General features: G+C 41.9%; 1 protein-coding gene across 1 annotated transcript in view; it reads right to left on the reverse strand.

Moving 5' to 3' along the window:
- The window catches only part of UNC13B (unc-13 homolog B), a 227,314-nt gene extending 214,344 nt beyond the window's left edge, over positions 1–12,970 (reverse strand). The window contains exon 1 of the mRNA XM_055301919.1: positions 12,618–12,970. Coding sequence (XP_055157894.1) covers positions 12,618–12,639 — 22 coding nt within the window. The 5' untranslated portion in view covers positions 12,640–12,970. The remainder of the gene's footprint in view (positions 1–12,617) is intronic.
- Positions 12,971–19,049: the final 6,079 nt, after the last annotated feature.

Raw genomic sequence — 19,049 nt, forward strand, 5'->3', positions numbered from 1 at the left:
CTGACTTTCCTGTTAGAACCCACTGAGTAGCTAAATGGTAAATAAGAGGAAGTTTCTTGGGGCACCTGGGTGGCTCAGTCAGTTGAGTGCCCAATTCCCGTTTCAGGCTCAGGTCATGAACTCAGAGTAATGGAATCAAGCCCCGAGTTGGGCTCCACACTCAGTGGGAAGTCTGCTTCTCTCTCTCCCCACCCGCACTTTTGCCCCCTCCACCACTCATGCTCCATATCTCTAAAATAAATAAATAAATCTTTAAAAAAAATATGTGGGGAAGTTACTCTTTATTGAAATATTCCAGCTAACAAATGAAGGAATTATTAAATTAGAATATCACTATTTTGCAGCCCCTAATGAAATGACTAGATATTAAGCATCAACAGGCACCAATATCACCAAAAAAAAGAGACAACCAGACACTCTGAGCCTTCTAATGAAGAATACATTACCCATGATGTAGCCTTCACACAAAAAAAAGTAAAAGAAAGGAAGAAGGAAAACAGTATGATCAAGCCTCTAAATCTAACATCAACATTATAGGAAATATATATAGTTTAAGACTCCAGAACACTTTAAACTATGCCATAGGGATACAACCAGCAAAATCCAGACTGAGAGACAAGACAATGATCCAGTTTCTTCAACAAAGAAGTTGCAAAAAACAAAAAAAGAGAGAGAGAGAGTAGGAGAAATGGAGATAAAACCTAAAGATTAGGGGATCCCTGGGTGGCTCAGCAGTTTAGCACCTGCCTTTGGCCTGCCTTTGCTCCTGGAGTCCCGGGATAGAGTCCCGCGTCAGGCTCCCATCAGGCTCCCGGCATGGAGCCTGCTTCTCCCTCTGCCTGTGTCTCTGCCTCTCTCTCTCTCTCTCTCTCTAGGTCTATCATGAATAGATAAATAAAATCTTAAAAAAAAAAAAAAAAAAACTAAAGATTAAAAGAGGCACAAAAGAACTAACAACCAAAAGCAATGTGTAGACCTTATTATGGTCTGATTCAAACACTCAAACTATAAAAAAAAAAATTGTATTTATGAACTATAAATTCAAACATTGGATATTTGATAGAATTAAGGAATTTTCTAAAATGGGATATTGGTTTTGTGGGGGTTTTCTAAGTTTTAATTTAATTTTCTAAGTTTTAAATTCTCAACAGTAAGTTTACAAAGCAAACAAAAGGGGCTCCTGGCTAGCTCAGTCAGTTAAGCATCTGACTTTGGCTCAGTCATATCTCCAGGTCCTGGGATCAAGCCCCATATAGGGCTCCCTGCTCAGTGGGGAGTCTCCTTGTCTGTCTTCCTCTGCCCCTCCCCCTGCTCATGCTCTGTCTCTCTCAAATTTTTTAAATCTTTAAATAAATGAATATTAGAAAAACAGTTACTAGGAGAATAAACTAGTAGATTTTGGAAACTGTTTTATGTTACTAACTACAGCTAAACATAATCATAACCTGTGACCCAGAAATTTTAATCTTGGATACATATACACCATATATATAATCCAACAGAAATATACACAAGGTAGGGCCAAAAGATATAAATGGTAAGATGGGGAAAAAATGTCCAAAGATAAACTGTGGTATACTCATACTATACTCATACTGTACATAGCAATTAATAAAATCAATGAACTACAGCTATACATCCAGTGGAAACATCTGACAAGCATGTTAAGCAAAAGCAGCCAGTCCAAAAGAAATACTGTATAATTCCATTTATTAAAAGTTCATTGTCGGGACGCCTGGGTGGCTCAGCGGTTGAGGGTCTGCCTTTGGCTCAGGGCGTGATCTCAGATTCCCAGGATCACGTCCCGCATGGAGCTCCTTGCATGGAGCCTGCTTCTCCTCCCTCTGCCTGTGTCTCTGCCTCTCTTTCTTTTCTGTGAAGAGAAGAGAAGAGAAGAGAAGAGGAGGAGGAGGGAGAGGGAGGGAGGGAGAGGGAGGAGGGGAGGGAGAGGAGGGAGGGAGGGAGGGAGGGAGGAGAGGGAGAGAGAGAGAGAGAGAGAGAGAGAGAGAGGAGAGGAGAGAGAGAAGAGAAGGCAAGTCCATTGTCAGGGTCCTGGAATAGAGCCCCAAGTTGGGCTCCCTGCTCAGCAGGGAATCTGCTTCTACATCTTCCTCTCCCTGCCACTCCCTCTGCTTGTGCTCTCTCTCCCTCAAATAAAATATACATTTTTAAAGTTCATTGTCGGGATGCCTGGGTGGCTCAGCAGTGGAGCGTCTGCCTTTGGCTCAGGGCATGGTCCTGGAGTTCCAGGATCGAGTCCCACATCTGGCTCCCTGCTCAGAACCTGCTTCTCTCTCTGCCTGTGTCTCTGCCTCTGTGTCTCTCATAAATAAATAAATAAAATATTTAAAAAAATAAAAATAAAAAATAAAATTTCATTGTCAAGCATTTTTTTTTTAAGATTTTATTTTGGGGACGCCTGGGTGAGACAGCAGTTCAGTGTCTGCCTTTGGCTCAGGGCATGATTCTGGGTCTGGGGATCGAGTCCCACATTGGGCTCCCTGAAAGGAACCTGCTTCTACCTCTGCCTATGTCTCTGCCTCCTCTCTCTCTCTCTCTGTGTGTGTCTCATGAATAAAAAAATAAAACATTTTTTTAAAAAAAGTTCACAAGCAAATTTTATGTTCAATTTTGCTATGAAGCTAAAACTTCAGATTTTTTTAAAGATTTTATTTATTTATTCATGAAAGACACACAGAGAGAAGCATAGACATAGAGACATCCCTCACAGGGAGCCAGATGCAGGACTTGATTCCCAGACCCGGGATCACACCCTGAGCCAAAGGCAGATGCTTAACCGCTGAGCCACCCAGGCGTCCCGCTAAAACTCTTAAAAAATGAAGTATTAGAGTCAGATAATGTTAGCTTTGGGAAAGTAGAAGGAAGTAATGACGGACAAGAATGTTAAGATGGGCTTCTGAGGTGTTAGTAGTGTTCTACTTATTGACCAAAGTAATGGTCGCATAAGTATGTTCAATTTACGATAATTCAGTGAACCATACACTTAAGATTAGGGTACTTTTCTGTACATATACTATAAATCAATTAAAAAATTCTGCTATACAAATAGCAAGTCTTCCCTGATCTTTATTTATTTTTAAAGATTTTATTTATTGATTCATGAGAGACACAGAGAGAGGCAGAGACACAGGCAGAGGAAGAAGCAGACTACTCAGAGGGAGCCCGATGCGGGACTCGATCCCAGGACCCCAGGATCATGACCTGAGCCAAAGGCAGTTGCTCAACCACTGAGCCACCCAGGTACCCCTTCCCTGACCTTTAATAAAGAAAGTCCATTACGGTATATAAAACATTACCCAAACTTAAAGAATATTGCTTTGAAAGTTAGAAAAAATAGTGCAGTATCTCCCCACTCCCATAAGAACTTATTCTGCTTATCCTAAGTCAGAGTCAATAGTCCGAATTCTGGCTTCATCTAAGAGAAGACTTTTGTTTTGTTTTTTAACTTTCATTTGCATTTTGTGCAGATTTACCCCTGGACCATAAGTTTCTGTTTCTTCAGAGATATTTTTTTTTCTTCTGTGCAACCTCCTCTCTCGCTTTAGGAACAACCTGCTCTTTTCAGTAAGAATCATCTCAATGCAGCAGGGAGAGTTCATGTATGGGTTAACCCAACCATGAGCTCTGTAAGCTCTGCATCTTTGTTTACCAGAGCTTTGTTCACCTGGATGTGCTCAATGACCAGAGAATCTACATTGAAACCCTTAAGTTCAGCATCACTCTCTGCATTTTTAAGCATGTGCAGTAAAAACTCAGCACTCTTTTTAGGCCACAACCCTGTGTCCAGCCCCACTGTTTGGCCTGAGCATATCTACCAACTCCACCTTTCTAGCAATGAAATGACACACATTTCTTCAGTAAAGTGACATTCTTCAGGTACTTGGTGGCTTTTCAGATATGCATACCCTTGATGGCCTGGGCAGTTTCATGTATATTCTTAAAGTGAACATGAATACTTGAGCCTCTTGATTTGCATGATTTTGTAGGGTTTTCTGAGTCAAGGGAATAGCAAAACATATTCAGAGATCACCTCAGGCTGTTTACAAGAAAAGAAAGATGTTTTAAAACCAATCTAGATTCCTTGGGCTCTTATCTACTATATAGATATATATCATAATCAGGCAGAGAGAAGGTACTCAACAAATATTTACTAATGATAACAGCCCAAACATTAAACAAATTCACATAGCAAAGTCTGAAATACATAGCACAAGCAAAATAGGATAAAAACTCAGCTTACTGGCCTACAAAGTACAACTTCCAGAAACCCTACTTCTAGAAACTAAGAAATTACAGGATGTACTGCTTTTTAGGAAGAGAACAATTCATAACAATAGCCATCCATGGCAGAGGAAATTGGTCCTTTCCCCATTCACTACTGCCTGGCTCAGACAAGGCACTTCCTAACGCCATAGCTAAGTGAAAGGAACCCAACAGCGACTCTGCTTTTAAGGGCAGGGACTACTCCAACCATGATGTAATGGAAATACAGCAGCAAGCAGTTAGCAGAGGCAAGTAACAATTAGGGAAAAAATAAGGTGTGAAAAAAATACTTGACTAACCTGTTCTTATGCCTGAAAATTCTAAAATCATTACTATTCTGGGACACCTGGATGGCTCAATCAGTAGCATACAAATCAATCTCAGGGTTGTGAGTTCAAGCCTTATGTTTGGTGTAGAGATTACTTAAAAATAGATAAAATCTTTAAAAAAAAAAAAAAAGGAAGGAAGGAAGGAAATGAAAACAATTACTACTCCTGCTTTCCACAGTGGTAGTAAACCAAAATATATCTGAGGTCTTCCCAGCCTAGAACTGACCTACAATCAATGTGTCTTGAAAGTCCATCAGAATTCACTTGCTTTTTTTTATTTTTAAGATTTACTTGAGAGAGCGAGCACGAGTGAGCACCAGCGGGAGGGAAGGGAAAAGCAGACTCTCCATTAAGCAAGGAGCAAGGAGGCTGAATCCCAGGACCCTGAGATCATGACCTGAGCCAAAGGCAGATGCTTAACCAACTGAGTAACCCGGGCACCCCCAGAATTCACTTGCTAATAGTTTCCCTGTAATATTCTTTCAGTTAGTTAGGTAACTAATAGGTGATGATAAATACAAGCTTTTCTAAGGGCAAGTCAACATAAATGAGTTGGTATAGTTCTCATCACTAGTGACAGTGTTCTGTTTTAAAAACAGAATGTTCAACAGGGAAAATAATTTTGCAAGAAAAATTTTGGCAATTATCTTTTTAAGTTTTTAAATTATTTTAGCAAGTGTAACATTAGTTTCAGGTGTACAATATAGTGATTTAGCCCTCCCATACATAACCCAGTGCTTATCACAATAAATACAACTCCTTAATCTCATCACCTATTTTACCCATCCCCCCCACCTCCATGCTGGTAACCAACTGTTTTCTATAGTTGAGAGTCTGTTTCTAAGTTTGTCTTTTTTTTTTCCCCTTTGCTTGTATGATTTCTTAAGTTCCACATTTGAGCGAAATCATATGTCTAACTCTTATTTTGTTTAGCATAATATTCTCTAGCTGCCTCCATATTGTTGCAAATGCCAAGATTTCATTCTTTTTTATGGCTGAATAATCTTGTGATTGTGTGTATGTGTGTGTGCTTGTGGGTGTATACACTACATCTTTATCGATTCATCAATCGATGGACACCTGGGCTGTTTCCATAATTTGGCTATTGTAGATAATGCTGCTATGAACATTGGGTATATGCATCAAGATGGAATACAAAGATTTTTTTTAAGATTTTATTTCTTTATTCATGAGAGAGACAGAGAGAGAGAGAGGCAGAGACATAGGCAGAGGGAGAAGCAGGCTCCACTCAGGGAGCCCGATGTGGAACTCCATCCTGGGTCTCCAGGATCAGGCCCTGGGCCAAAGCCGGTGCTAAACCACTGAGCCACCCGGGCTGCCCAGATTAGATAGATAGATAGATAGATAGATAGATAGATAGATAGATAGATTGATTTATTTATTTATTTATTTAAGAAGAGTAGGGTGGCTCAGTCGGTTAAGCATCTGCCTTTGGCTCAAGTCATGATTACCAAGGTCCTGGGATCCAACCCACTTTGCTCCCTCCTCAGTGGGGAGTCTGCTCCTCCCTCTCCCTTTGCCCCTCCCCCCACTTGTGTTCTCTAATAAATAAACAAAAATTTTTTTAAAAAAAAGGAGTCCATGGAAATCACAGGTCAAACTTACAAAACCTGAGGTCTTTGGTCTTCTTCATAGGCATAAAATATTACCTACTGGTAAGGATCTGCCTCTATAGAGGATGCTGATCTGAGAGATGCCGAGGCATTTGATTTGCTAATGGATCCAGCTGAGTGTAACTATGCCAGGAAAACAGCAATGAGCAAATCACACACAAATCACAATCTCCAAGCATAACAAAACTACCCAAAGGATGTTCATGGTAGTATTGTTTTAATAGCAAAATGAAAAAAAAAATGATTGTCCATCAACATAAAACTGGTTAAATTATGTATGCTTGTAAAATGGAATTCTCTGCAGCTATTAGAAAGAATGATTTAGGGGCACCTGGATGGCTCAGGTCATAATCTCTAAGTCCTGGGATCAAGCTCCACATGTAGCTCCCTGCTCTCTGGAAGTCTGCTTCTCCCTCTCTCTCTCTGCCTTTCCCCCCTTAGTGCTCACATGTACACTGTCTCAAAAAATAAATTTAGATTCACAGAAGCTGACAGGAAAACATTAAATGTTTTAACAAGTTGAATATTATATACATCCAGTTGTAGAATGTGTGTATTCATTTGTAATGAAAATTTCTAGGATATGCAAGACAGCAATGAGTTGTTACCTCTTAGAGAACAGAGAATAAGGGAGAGGACCAATTTCTACTTTCACTTCACATCCTAAACTGTATGAATTTCCTATCATGCATATATATTATATTTACAATTTAAAAAAAAACAAAGAATGGTATGCCTGGGTGGCTCAGCAGTTGAGCCTCTGCCTTTGGCTCAGGGCATGATTCCCGGGTCCCCGGATCAAGTCCCACACTGGGTTCCCTGCATGGAGCCTGCTTCTCCCTCTGCCTCTCTCTCTGCATCTCTCATAAATAAAAATATACCTAAAAATGTTAAAAAATAATAAAAACAAAGAACAAAAAAGTTAACCATGGTGTTAAGGGAGTGGTAGGACTATGGTGATTTTTATTTTCCTTTCTAAACTTTCCTTCATTTTGCCAGTTTTCTATAACAATATATTGAGGCACCTGACTGATTTGGTCAGAAAAACATGTCACTCTTGATCTCAGAGTCCTGAGTTTGGAGCCCCAAGTTGGGTGTAGAGATTACTATTAAAAATAATAAAAATAGGGGATCCCTGGGTGGCTCAGCGGTTTAGCGCCTGCCTTTGGCCCAGGGCGCGATCCTGGAGTCCCGGGATTGAGTCCCACGTCAGGCTCCCTGCCTGGAGCCTGCTTCTCCCTCCTCCTGTGTCTCTGCCTCTCTCTATGTCTATCATAAATAAATAAATATTTAAAATAAATAAACAAATAAACAAAAAAAGTATATTAGCACATATTGCTTTTTATATCCCCAAGACTACTTTTCAGTTTTGATTATTTCATAAGTGTAGTCACTTCTGGTTCAAAGGGTATGGGGGGGGCAGCCCCAATGGCGCAGCGGTTTAGCGCCACCTTCAGCCCGGGGTGGGGTCCTGGAGACCAGGGATCGAGGCCCACGTCGGGCTCCCGGCGGAGCTTGCTTCTCTCTGCCTCTCTCTCATTCTCTCTCTCTCTCTCTCTCTCTCTCTCTCTCTCTCTCTGTGTGTGTGTGTGTGTGACTCATGCATAAATAAATAAAATCCTTTAAAAAACAAAAAAACAAAGGGTATGGGGGGTGAGGAGGATCCATACATAGCTCAAATTGTCAACACTGTGGCAATTAAGAAACACAGAAAGGGGTGACTGGGTGGCCAGTCAACTGGTGGCTCAGTTGGTTAAGCATCTGCTTCAGCTCATGTCATGATCTCAGGGTCCTAGTATTGAGCCCCATAGCAGGCTCCCTGCTCAGCAGGGGGTCTGCCTTTCCCTCTCCCCCTGCTTCCCACCCCCGCCAACTCAGGCCCTCTAATAAAGAAAATCTTAAAAAGAAAAAAGAAAAAAAATAGGGGAAAGACTCAATTCTCAAAATGCTTATAACTTGCTCGGAAAAACTAGTCAAAAATATCAAGACACGGGCAGCCCGGTGGCTCAGCGGTTTAGCTGGCTCAGCGGTTTAGTTCGGCCTTCAGCCCAGGGCCTGATCCTAGAGACCCGGGATCGAGTCCCACGTTGGGCTCCCTGCACGGAGCCTTTTCTCCCTCTCCCTGTGTCTCTGCCTCTCTGTGTGTGTGTCTCTATGAGTAAATAAATAAAATCTTAAAAAAAAAAAATACCAAGACACTAAAAGTTAAAGAAAATCCCTGATTTAGTTTAGTGGAGTTGCTTATGTGGTATTGGCCCCTATGAAAGCAAAAAGATATCAGTATTATGAGGAAAGTTGTGCCAAATTTTTAAAGAAAGACTAAGTGAATTCTATCAAAGGGTGGTTTCTTAAAATTCATCAAGTCTAACCTCCCACTCAATGCTGACATCTTTTAGAACATCCTTACCACTCGTTCAGTTTCTGCTTAAAATGTCCTAAAACAGGACACCTGGGTGGCTCAGCAGTTGAGCTTCTACCTTCTGCCCAGGGCATGATCCTGGAGTTCCAGGATGGAGTCCCACCTCAGGCTCCCTACATGGAGGCTGCTTCTCTCTCTGCCTCTCTATCACTCTGTCTCTCATGAAAAAAATAAAAAACAAAATCTTAAAAAAAAAAAAAAAAAAAAAAAGCCCTAAAAAAAAAAAAAGAAACCCAAACTAGTCCATTTCATTTAAGAACTAATTTAATATTCTTCCTTACAATAAACTACAATATAGTTTCTTATAATTTTCATTCATTAGTCAACTTGTCCCATTCATTAGGAATGAAGTTTTGTGTTTAAGTAATCTCAACACTCAACGTGGGACTCAAACTCACAACCCCAAGATCAAGAGTAACTGACCAAAAAAAAAAAAAAAAAAACAAAGAGTAACTGACCAACTGAGCCATCCAGGAACTCCTAAAATGTTTAAAATAATAATAATAGGGATCCCTGGGTGGCGCAGCGGTTTGGCGCCTGCCTTTGGCCCAGGGCGCGATCCTGGAGACCCGGGATCGAATCCCACGTCGGGCTCCCGGTGCATGGAGCCTGCTTCTCCCTCTGCCTGTGTCTCTGCCTCTCTCTCTCTCTGTATGACTATCGTAAATAAAAATAAAAAAATAAAAAAAAATTTAAAATAATAATAATAATAGTAAGATTTTCATCTATTACAATCCTACACCTCTTTTTTTTTTTTTAAGATTTTATTTATTTATTCATGAGAGACACAGAGAGAAGGCAGAGACATAGGCAGAGGGAGAAGCAGGCTCCATGCAGCCAGATGTGGGACTTGATCCCACAATACTCCATCCTGGAACTCCAAGATCACACCCTGAGCCAAAGGCAGATGCTCAACCGCTGAGCCAGAGGCATCCCAATTCTCCCCCTCTGAGAAGAGTCGTCCCAATTCTCCCCCTCTTAAATCACCTCAAAACTAAACCTCTCGGGACACCTGGGTGGCTCAGCAGTTGAGCGTCTGCCTTGAACTCAGGCTGTAATCCTGGAGTTCCAGAATCGAGTCCCGCATCTGACTCCAGAGGCTGCTTCTCCCTCTGCCCATGTCTCTGCCTTCTCTCTGTCTCTCTCATTAATAAAAAAATAAAATCTTAAAAAAAAAAAAAACTAAACCTCTAAATTACTCAAATGTTTTCCACATTTCTAATGATTATCCTATAAAGAAATTCTACTTTCTCACTGTGCCTCTTAAAACCAAATACCCCAAAAGAACACAAAATTCCAGATCTGATCTAACCACTGTCATCATCTTTTTTGTCTGGGTCACCACAAACAGTACAAGTTGCCAGGCAGTACACAATTCATTGCCAAATTTTAGTGGTAATATTCAAACCATAAGTAATTTATATTTAAAGGAGTTTAGAGTTTAAGACTGTGTAGGGGAAAAAGATCACTGAGGACAGAACTTAGGAACTTTTCAACCAAAAAAAAGTAGACTGTATGCTAGGAAAAGAATATATTTTTGACAAGCATAAAATTCAAAAAAGAATATTTCAGGGAGTACCAATGCAGAATACTGGTACAGAGGCAGGAACTAGCAGAGTTAGTGCTAGAGCTAAATATCTGTATAAAGATAGGCAAGAATATAGGGCCAAAAATGAGGGCTAGAATCAGACTATTGAAAGCACTTAACCTGTAGGCAATAAGGCATGATTAAAAGGTTAAATCAAGAAACTGACTTCTTGAGATGTTTGGGGATAATTAAATACCAGTTTGCAAGTTTCTACATCAGTTTCTACTACTGTTTGAACTCTGACTACAGGGGAAAAGTTTCTAATTCAATACTACTCCAAGATGAACTGAAATTGAGTTATATAGTATTCTTACACAAGCTTCTCTCATAACATGAACATTCCTAACTCCAAAATATAATGCAGGAATATCATTTTAGAAAGACTTATTTTGATCCATTTCTGTTAAGTTTTCCCAAAATGGATACTTTGCCATTTTATATGAATACTTCTCTGCAAGGTACCTGCTAGTTTCAGTAATTAATCATCTTCAGAATCTCCACTCAAGGGCAGGCAGCCCGGGTGGCTCAGCGGTTTAGCGCTGCCTTCAGCCCAGGGCCTGATCCTGGAGTCCCAGGATCAAGTCCCACGTCAGGCTCCCTGCATGGAGCCTGCTTCTCCCTCTGCCTGTGTCTCTGCATCTCTCTCTCCCTCTCTCTCTCTCTCTCTCTCTCTCTCTCTCGTGAATGAATAAATAAAATCTTAAAAAAAAAAAAAAAAAAAAAGAATCTCCACTCAAAAGACCATGACCTACTGGTCTCCAATCCCCCAGGTTCAAAAGAGAGATCCAACTAATACAGCATAAAAAGTGAAGAGGTTAGCTAACAGAATTTGTAGACAATGAAAGTTGCCCAATATTAGAACAAGTGAAAACAGCAGCAGCTCTTTCTCTGAAATTATTTAAATGCAATTAAATAGGAATTTCTGGCTTAATAGTGTTCCTGCCTAATAAAGAGTCTTCCATGAGGACTAGCACAATAATACAGTATAGCAGTAGAGATTTAAACTATCCAAGGGACAGTGCAAAACCCAACCTCTCCCAAATCCTGCTACTCAACAGCAGGGATCTAAAGGAATAAATAGATTCCCAGCTGCTAAGAGAAAATGTCTTACTAAAAGCAAAGCAAAATTCTCATTAATGAAAAATCAACCATGAAGAAAAAAATTGTCTCGTAATCCCTAGAAATAGCCAAATCCATTTTGGGTTAATGGAGATTTAACAAAACAGTGGAGGACAACAGTGCAAAACAGTTACCTTTGCCAGCAGCTGGGGGAAACACCCATCAGAGAGATCACAAATAACAATGCTGCTAATCCACAGAGCCAAAAGAAACATGAACTCTATCCAGTGAAGGGTACCAGGAAAAGGCTAAGGAAAGATAAATTCTCTCCCTCACCATCAAGCCACCTTATCCCATCTTGTTGAACACTGATATGATAGGCTGTAACTTGAATTTTCCAAGATCAAATTCAATGGGTAATCCAGACCCTGCTTTTTCTGATCAGATAATCTCTTAAAATCACAGTCCTCACATGCATTTATTCAAAGCCAGTACTGAGCTTCTCTGCCAGGCACCAAGAATACAAAAACTAGTAAGAAACAGTCTCTACCCTCACAGAGCTTAATGCATACACCTTGCCTCATCTTAAACCCCAAAGCTCTTCCCTTAAAATATCTTCTTAGGTGGGTCAACTGTCCTCAGTGAAAAAGCAATAAAGGCCTTTTACCTACTGTAATAGAAGCTAAAACATAAATACACGTATAGGTTATACGACTTATGTTCTCCAAAAGGAGAGAAGACAACACACTTTTCCAAGTCGAATATTAGAATAATCTTAGCCTAGACTACAGAGAAGCCGGGAACCAGACAAGCAACAGAGGGTGCAAGCCAAGAAATACACTGGAAGAAGGGATGTGACAGCTGTACCACGTCGCGTTCAAATAACGATAAAAAGAACCTTCTACTAATCCGCCTGCAGTTTCACGGTGCAAGGAAAAGGAAGAAAAGAAAGGGAGACTGCCCGCTGTTGACACCCAACTATTCGCGGTCTCCTAGCTAGTGTACTCTCACTAGAGAAGAGCCCCGGTCACTGTTTAATAGGATCTGGGCCTGCTGGCCAACAACTCCGTCACGTGGCCACCGAAATGGAGAGAGGTTAACAGTCCCTCACGGGAGAGTGAGGGAAAACAAGACAGAGTGAAAAGAACCTCCTTAAACGTTTATAAATGAGTTAACACAATCGCCCACCGAGGCGCAGAGGAGAACTGAAGTTTGGAAAAGGTGGTAACCCCACGCCCACTGGATGCGTGTGGGGACCCCTCGGCGACCCCTGCCCCCCCCCCGCCCCACATCCACACACTCACCGCGTACACAGAGCAGCGACATGGCCGAGGCACTCGCGAGCCTCCGTCGCACCCCGCCGCGCCGCCGCACCCGGCGGCTCCCTCTTTCCTCTCAGCAGGTGCCTCTCAGCAGGCTGCTCCCGCTCTCGGCCGCACAGGTCTGAAGGCTCCTCATGGTCCCCGTGGCAGGCAGCGTCCCGCCGCTCCCTCGGACCCGCTTCAATCCTCACCGTCTGACCGTGCTCCCAATAGCTGCGAGTACGGGCGGACAGGCAGAAGACTGGGCGCGGCACAGCGGCGCCATCGCTGGGAGGCAGGAGCTACCGGGACTACCCCCCTCCTCTCGCTGCACCGGGATCCCGGCGAGCGCCTGGAAGGAGCCAACCCGTGGCGCCCCGCCTCCTAGCCAATCAACTCACGCCCAGTCCGCCGACCCCGCCTCCTATAAGCACGTAAGAGGCGGGGTTTCCTTCCCTTTCCTTACGTGCAAGAATGAAGGCAGCTCCGCCCACTAATAGGTCTTGGAACGGCGAGGGCGGACTTGCCCTCACCAGTGTGAGGAGGTAACTAAAGTCTTCTGCTCCTCCCACCCAAGAGGATTCTTTTCATTGAAGAATTTCCGTCGGACTTCCTTAGTCTATCCCTTACAACTAACGGAGATCCTACCTGTAATAATTTAGCAAGAGTGTACCACAAGGCAAGCATGTTTTACTCAGCAATTACAACAAAACAAAGGAAAATAGCTGAGTGAGCATGAAGTAAAATGTTTGGAGACTTCAGTTCTCATCTAGACCTTTTTTTCTTTTTTTTTTTTTAAAGATTTTATTTATTTATTTATGAGAAACAGAGAGAGAGAGAGAGGCAGAGACACAGGCAGAGGAAGAAGCAGGATCCATGCAGGGAACCCGACGTGGGACTCGATCCTGACTCGATCCTGAGACTCCAGGATCACGCCCTGGGCTGAAAGCGGTGCTAAACCGCTGAGCCACCTGAGCTGCCCCTAGACCTTTTTTTTTTTTCTTGCATGCCATTGTATCTCCAATTACTATAATAGTACTTTGTATGTAAAAATCAGTCCGTTCATATTTACTGAATGAAGGAGAGAGGGAACAAAGGTCTTTTAAGCTAGGACTTCTGGTAAGATGACAAATGCACATGTGAGGAACTAAAAAAGACCAGAGCAGAAACCCGGAAGATACATAGTGTATTGTACAGATGGAACATCTCTTCCAAGACACAATTCTACTTTAATTGGCTTGGAGTAAAGCTCAGGAATCTGTTTTAAAAGCTCCCCAGGTGATTCTAATGTGATGCCAGGGCTGAGCACCATTGGAGGAGATGCTTTCGAAGGCCTCATTAGCCCACCTCAGGTTTCAGCATTTGCAAACTCTTGGCCTCATGGGATTCTACCTGCCAGACTGGGAGGGTCAGTCAATCTAACAGGGTCTTTGCTCTCCAAAAGCAAACCTAGCTATCATATGATTTCTTTCACTGGAATAGTTGCAATGAGAGAGTGACACTCCAAATGCAATAGCAAGCAATAGCAAATGCAATGAAAAAGAAAACTTGATCCTTCCAGGTTCATCCAAATTTGGAGCAATACCCTGAGGAAGATTTTGACTAGGACGATTCAGCCAGCTTAGTCAATAGAGATGTTGACCTAAAAATATGAGCATTCTCTGGGCTGCTGGAGGTTGGGCTACCTAGCTGTCCTTTATAAAATTGAGAAAAGCATGAACTTTGAAGCAAAATCAGATCCATCTTGTGTATTATCAATTATGTAATAAATTACTCCAAAATTTTGTGGCTTTTTAAAAAAAAGATTTATTTATTCATGAGAGACACAGAGAGAGAGGCAAAGACACAGGCAGAGGGAGAAGGAGGTTCCCTGTGGAGAGCCTGCTAAAATTTTGTGGCTTAAAACATTTATTATCTCACTGTTTCTGTGGGTCAGGAATCTGAGTATGGCTTGATTGTATCCTCTGGTTCAGGGTTTTTGTTTTTTTTTTTTTTAAGATTTTATTTATTTATTCATGAGAGACACAGAGAGAGAGAGGCAGAGACATAGGCAGAGGGAAAAGCAGGCTCCCTGTGAGGAGCCTGATGGGGCACTGGATCCCAGGACCCCGGAATCATGGCTTGAGCCAAAGACAGATACTCAACCACTGGGATCCCTGGGTGGCGCAGCGGTCTGGCGCCTGCCTTTGGCCCAGGGCACGATCCTGGAGACCCGGAATCGAATCCCATATCGGGCTCCCGGTGCATGGAGCCTGCTTCTCCCTCTGCCTGTGTCTCTGCCTCTCTCTCTCTCTGTGACTATCATAAAAAAAAAAAAAAGATACTCAACCACTGAGCCACGCAGTGGTCCCAGGTTCAGGGTTTTATATAGACTGCTATCAAAGTGCCAGTTTGACTGTAGAACGATTCACTTCCAAGTTCACTCATGTGATTGTTGGCAGGACTCAATTCCTCCTAGGCTTTTGGACTGAAAGCATCAGTTCCTTATTAGCTATTGGCTTGTCTCAATTCCTCGTCATTGGGCCTCTGCAACATGGCTGGTTGCTTCATCAAAGCATGCAAGCTGAGAAGGCAATAATGTCTATTAGCAAAATGGAAGTCACAATCTTTTTAACCTAATCACAGAAGTGACATCCCCTCATTTGTGTTGTATTCTATACATCAGAAGCAAGTCACATTCAAGGGATGGGGATTACACAAGGACATGAATACCACCAGAGCTGCTTCATTGGGGCAGCCATCATTGGCCGGCCATCCTAGAAATCTGTCTGCCATATCTGGATTTGAGTTCTAACTCTGATACTTTGACCTTGGGCAAGCTACATGGCCTCAGTTTCCCAAAGAATAATAATAGAAACTACTTCATAAGATGATTTTGAAGTTTAAATGAGGAACTGCCTTTAAATTACCTAGAACATAGAAAAATGCCCAATACATGTTTGTTGTTACTTAGGTTGTGGATATGAAGGGAGGAATGTGGCCTGGGAGACACAGGGAAGGTAAGCAGAGCAAGAGTCACTGTCTAAAGGCTATGATGTAGGGGCGCCATCTGCCAGTTAAGCATCTGCCTTCAGCTCAGGTCATGATCCCAGGGTCCTGGGATTGAGCTCCAGGTCAGGCTCTCTGCTCAGTAGGGAGCCTGCTTCTCCCTCTGCCTGCTTGTACATAGACTTGCTCTCTCTCCCTGTCAAATAAACAAATAAAATCATTTTTTTAAAAATAAACAAAAATAAAAGTTGTGATGTAAGCTCTGAAGCATCCCAGTTTCCTAGTCAAAAGTTCAAAGGAAAAAGGGAATGATGTCTTCTGCCCTCTAGGCACTTGACCAGCACAAGTTCTACTCATCAGCAAGATAAGTGTATCTTCAGAAGCAATTCAAACAGACATAGAAAACCAATCTTCCAGGATGCCTGGGTGGCTCAGTGGTTGAGCATCTGCCTTCAGCTCGGGGCATGATCCTGGAGTCTCGGGATTGAGTCCCACATCGAGTTCCCTGTATGGAGCCTGCTTCTCCCTCTACCTGTGTCTTTGCCTCTCTATCGGTGTCTCTCATGAATAAATAAATAAAATCTTTAAAAAAAATAAATCTTCCATGTCTCACAGTCTTCATTAGTTTTTCCAGTAGAGTACTTGAAAGTTCTTTAGTATTTGAATGGAATTCATACTTAAGGTTTAGCTGTCAGGTAGCTGAGAGCTAGGACTCTGAAATCAGGAAATGAAAAGGAAGGTGGGAGGGATCAAGGAAAGAATGTAATGAAGAGAACCCAAGAATCTCAAGAGGTTAAGAACAAAATACCCAGGTTTGGCTCTGTTGCTGCCTTTTTTGGAGCCCATAGGCAGAAGAGAAGGAGACCAGATAAGAACCCTGATGCAGGAGAACCCTTTATCAACTTTATGACTACCGTAAGCCATACTCCAAGGCCATTGAAAGTTTTCTCTTCCAGCAAGTTCCTTATCTCTTGGGAAATGTCTCCTAATGCCTCCAAAGAGAAATCTAATATAAATAACTAAATTAACAAATATTTACTAAATATCTTCTAGGTCAGTCTTAATGAGAGGATGCAAAAGTAAACAAAGCACAATTACTATCTGTAAATAGTTTACAAATGATAGGAAAGATCTGTGAAAGAAAGAGAAACTAAACAAGGACAGTGAATATGGAACTGAGGGGCAGCCCTGGTGGTGCAGCGGTTTAGCGCCGCCAGCAGCCCGGGGTGTGGTCCTGGAGACCCGGGATCGAGTCCCACATCAGGCTTGTTGCATGGAGCCTGCTTCTCCCTCAGCCTGTGTCTCTGCCTCTCTCTCTCTCTCTCTGTGTACCTCTATGAATAAATAAATAAAATCTTTAAAAAAAAAAAAAGAATATGGAACTGAGGAGGAAGAAAAAGGACAATCTCTTTAATACTTTTCAATGTTAAGAAACTAATGTGACAGAACTTGGCACAAAATGACCATGAATATAATAGAGAATAAAAATTTCCTTTCTTTAGCAAACCACTAGAGGGAGAGAGAGAGTTTTAAAGTCAGCTTTACTAAAAGGATGATGCTACAGTTTACTTTGGGGAGAAAGATGTTTCCTTTTGGACACATACATTAAGTTTGAGACTGTCAGGTATATTCTTGCATATAGAACCATTAGACAGATAATGTGGACTTGAACCCTAAGAAGGCAGTCCAAGCTAGAGACAGAGACTTCAATAAATTTATTGAGCATCGGGATCCCTGGGTGGCGCAGTGGTTTAGCGCCTGCCTTTGGCCCAGGGCGCGATCCTGGAAATCCGGGATCAAATCCCACGTCGGGCTCCCGGTGCATGGAACCTGCTTATCCCTCTGCCTATGTCTCTGCCTCTCTCTCTCTCTCTCTCTCTCTCTCTCTCTCTCTCTGTGACTATCATAAATTAAAAAAAAATTTATTGAGCATCTACCAAGTACTATACATGGTGCTACAAAGAAGAATAAGACAGCCCTTCAAAGAAAGCACAGTCTGGAGATAAACAGCCTGTGAAAAGTACTAATGATCATGTTTAAGAGGAAGAAGTGGGATGTTTGTATATAAACCTGGAGGTTTCAGATTGTTTATACTTAGTAAGTTTGGGGGCATGGTTAACTTAGCAAATACATAATCTTCATAAGGGAAGGGATGTGTGTTTCTCATTATTGGAAAAAAGTATCCAAGACTTGCAAACAAACAAATTACTGGGTGTTCTTGCAGTTTTAGTACTGAGCAGAGACCAGCAAACTTCTATAAAGGACCATTCAGTAAATACTCAGGTTTTAGGCCAAAAAAAGCAAAATTGAGGCTATTGTATAGGTATTCGTAAACAAGAGAGAAAAAAAATTTCCACAAAATTTTAATTAGTACTATTCAAAATAAACCAATAATTATTAAATACAAGTTTTGGTACAATAGGTTTACTAATGAAAGGGATAAAATTCCTTTGCCACCATCAGTATGCATTTTGCTTAGTTGGGTTCCAGCATTATCAGAATCAATTGCAAATGTTCAACTATTAATGTTGATCTGTAATGAGATTTTATGTATCTCATCTGTCTTTTCACACAGATAACTACTGTCAAATACTGCTGTCAGTCCACAAGCATGTGATTCAACTGAGCATATTCATTGCTTGGAAAGCATTTATAGAATTCTGTTAGCTTCTCCTCTGGATATTTGCTCAATTTTTTAAATTAAGTTTTTATTTATTTTTAAAGTTATCATGGGTTGCCTAGGTGGCTCAGTCAGTTAAGCATCTGCCTTCGGCTCAGGTCATGGCCCAGGAATCCTGGGACTAGGGCCTGCGTTAGGATCCCTGCTTAGCAGGTAGCCTGCTTCTCCCTCTCCCTCTCTGTCTGCTACACCCATGCTTGTGCCCACTCTGCACGTGCACTCTTTCTCTATCAAATACATAAGTAAAAAATCTTTAAAAACATAAAATAAGGGGATCCCTGGGTAGCTCAGTGGTTTAGTGCCTGCCTTCGGCCTGGGGCGTGATCCTGGAGTCCCAGGATCGAGTTCCGCATCAGACTCCCTGCATGGAGCCTGCTTCTCCCTCTGCCTGTGTCTCTGCCTCTCTCTGTGTGTCCCTCATGAATAAATAAATAAAGTCTTTAAAAATAATAATAATAAAATAAAATAAGGGCACCTGGGTAGCTCAGTCTGTTGGACATCTGCCTTCGGCTCAGGTCATGATCCCAGGGTCCAGGGATTGAGCCCCCTCTCAGGTTCTCTACTCAGCAGAGAGCTGGCTTCTCCTTCTCCCTCTGCTATTCCCTCTGCTCATGCTCTCTGGCACACTTTCTCTCTCTTAAATAAAGTCTTTTAAAAATTAAAATAAATAAAATAATCTCTATGCTCAAACTCACAACTCTGAGATCAGGAGTCATGGTATACCAGCCAGCCCCCCCCCCACCCAGTTTTTGCTCAAAAACTCATAA

Source organism: Nyctereutes procyonoides, unplaced genomic scaffold (assembly GCF_905146905.1).
Source record: "Nyctereutes procyonoides isolate TBG_1078 unplaced genomic scaffold, NYPRO_anot_genome, whole genome shotgun sequence".
In the NCBI taxonomy this organism is placed as follows: Eukaryota; Metazoa; Chordata; class Mammalia; order Carnivora; family Canidae; genus Nyctereutes; species Nyctereutes procyonoides.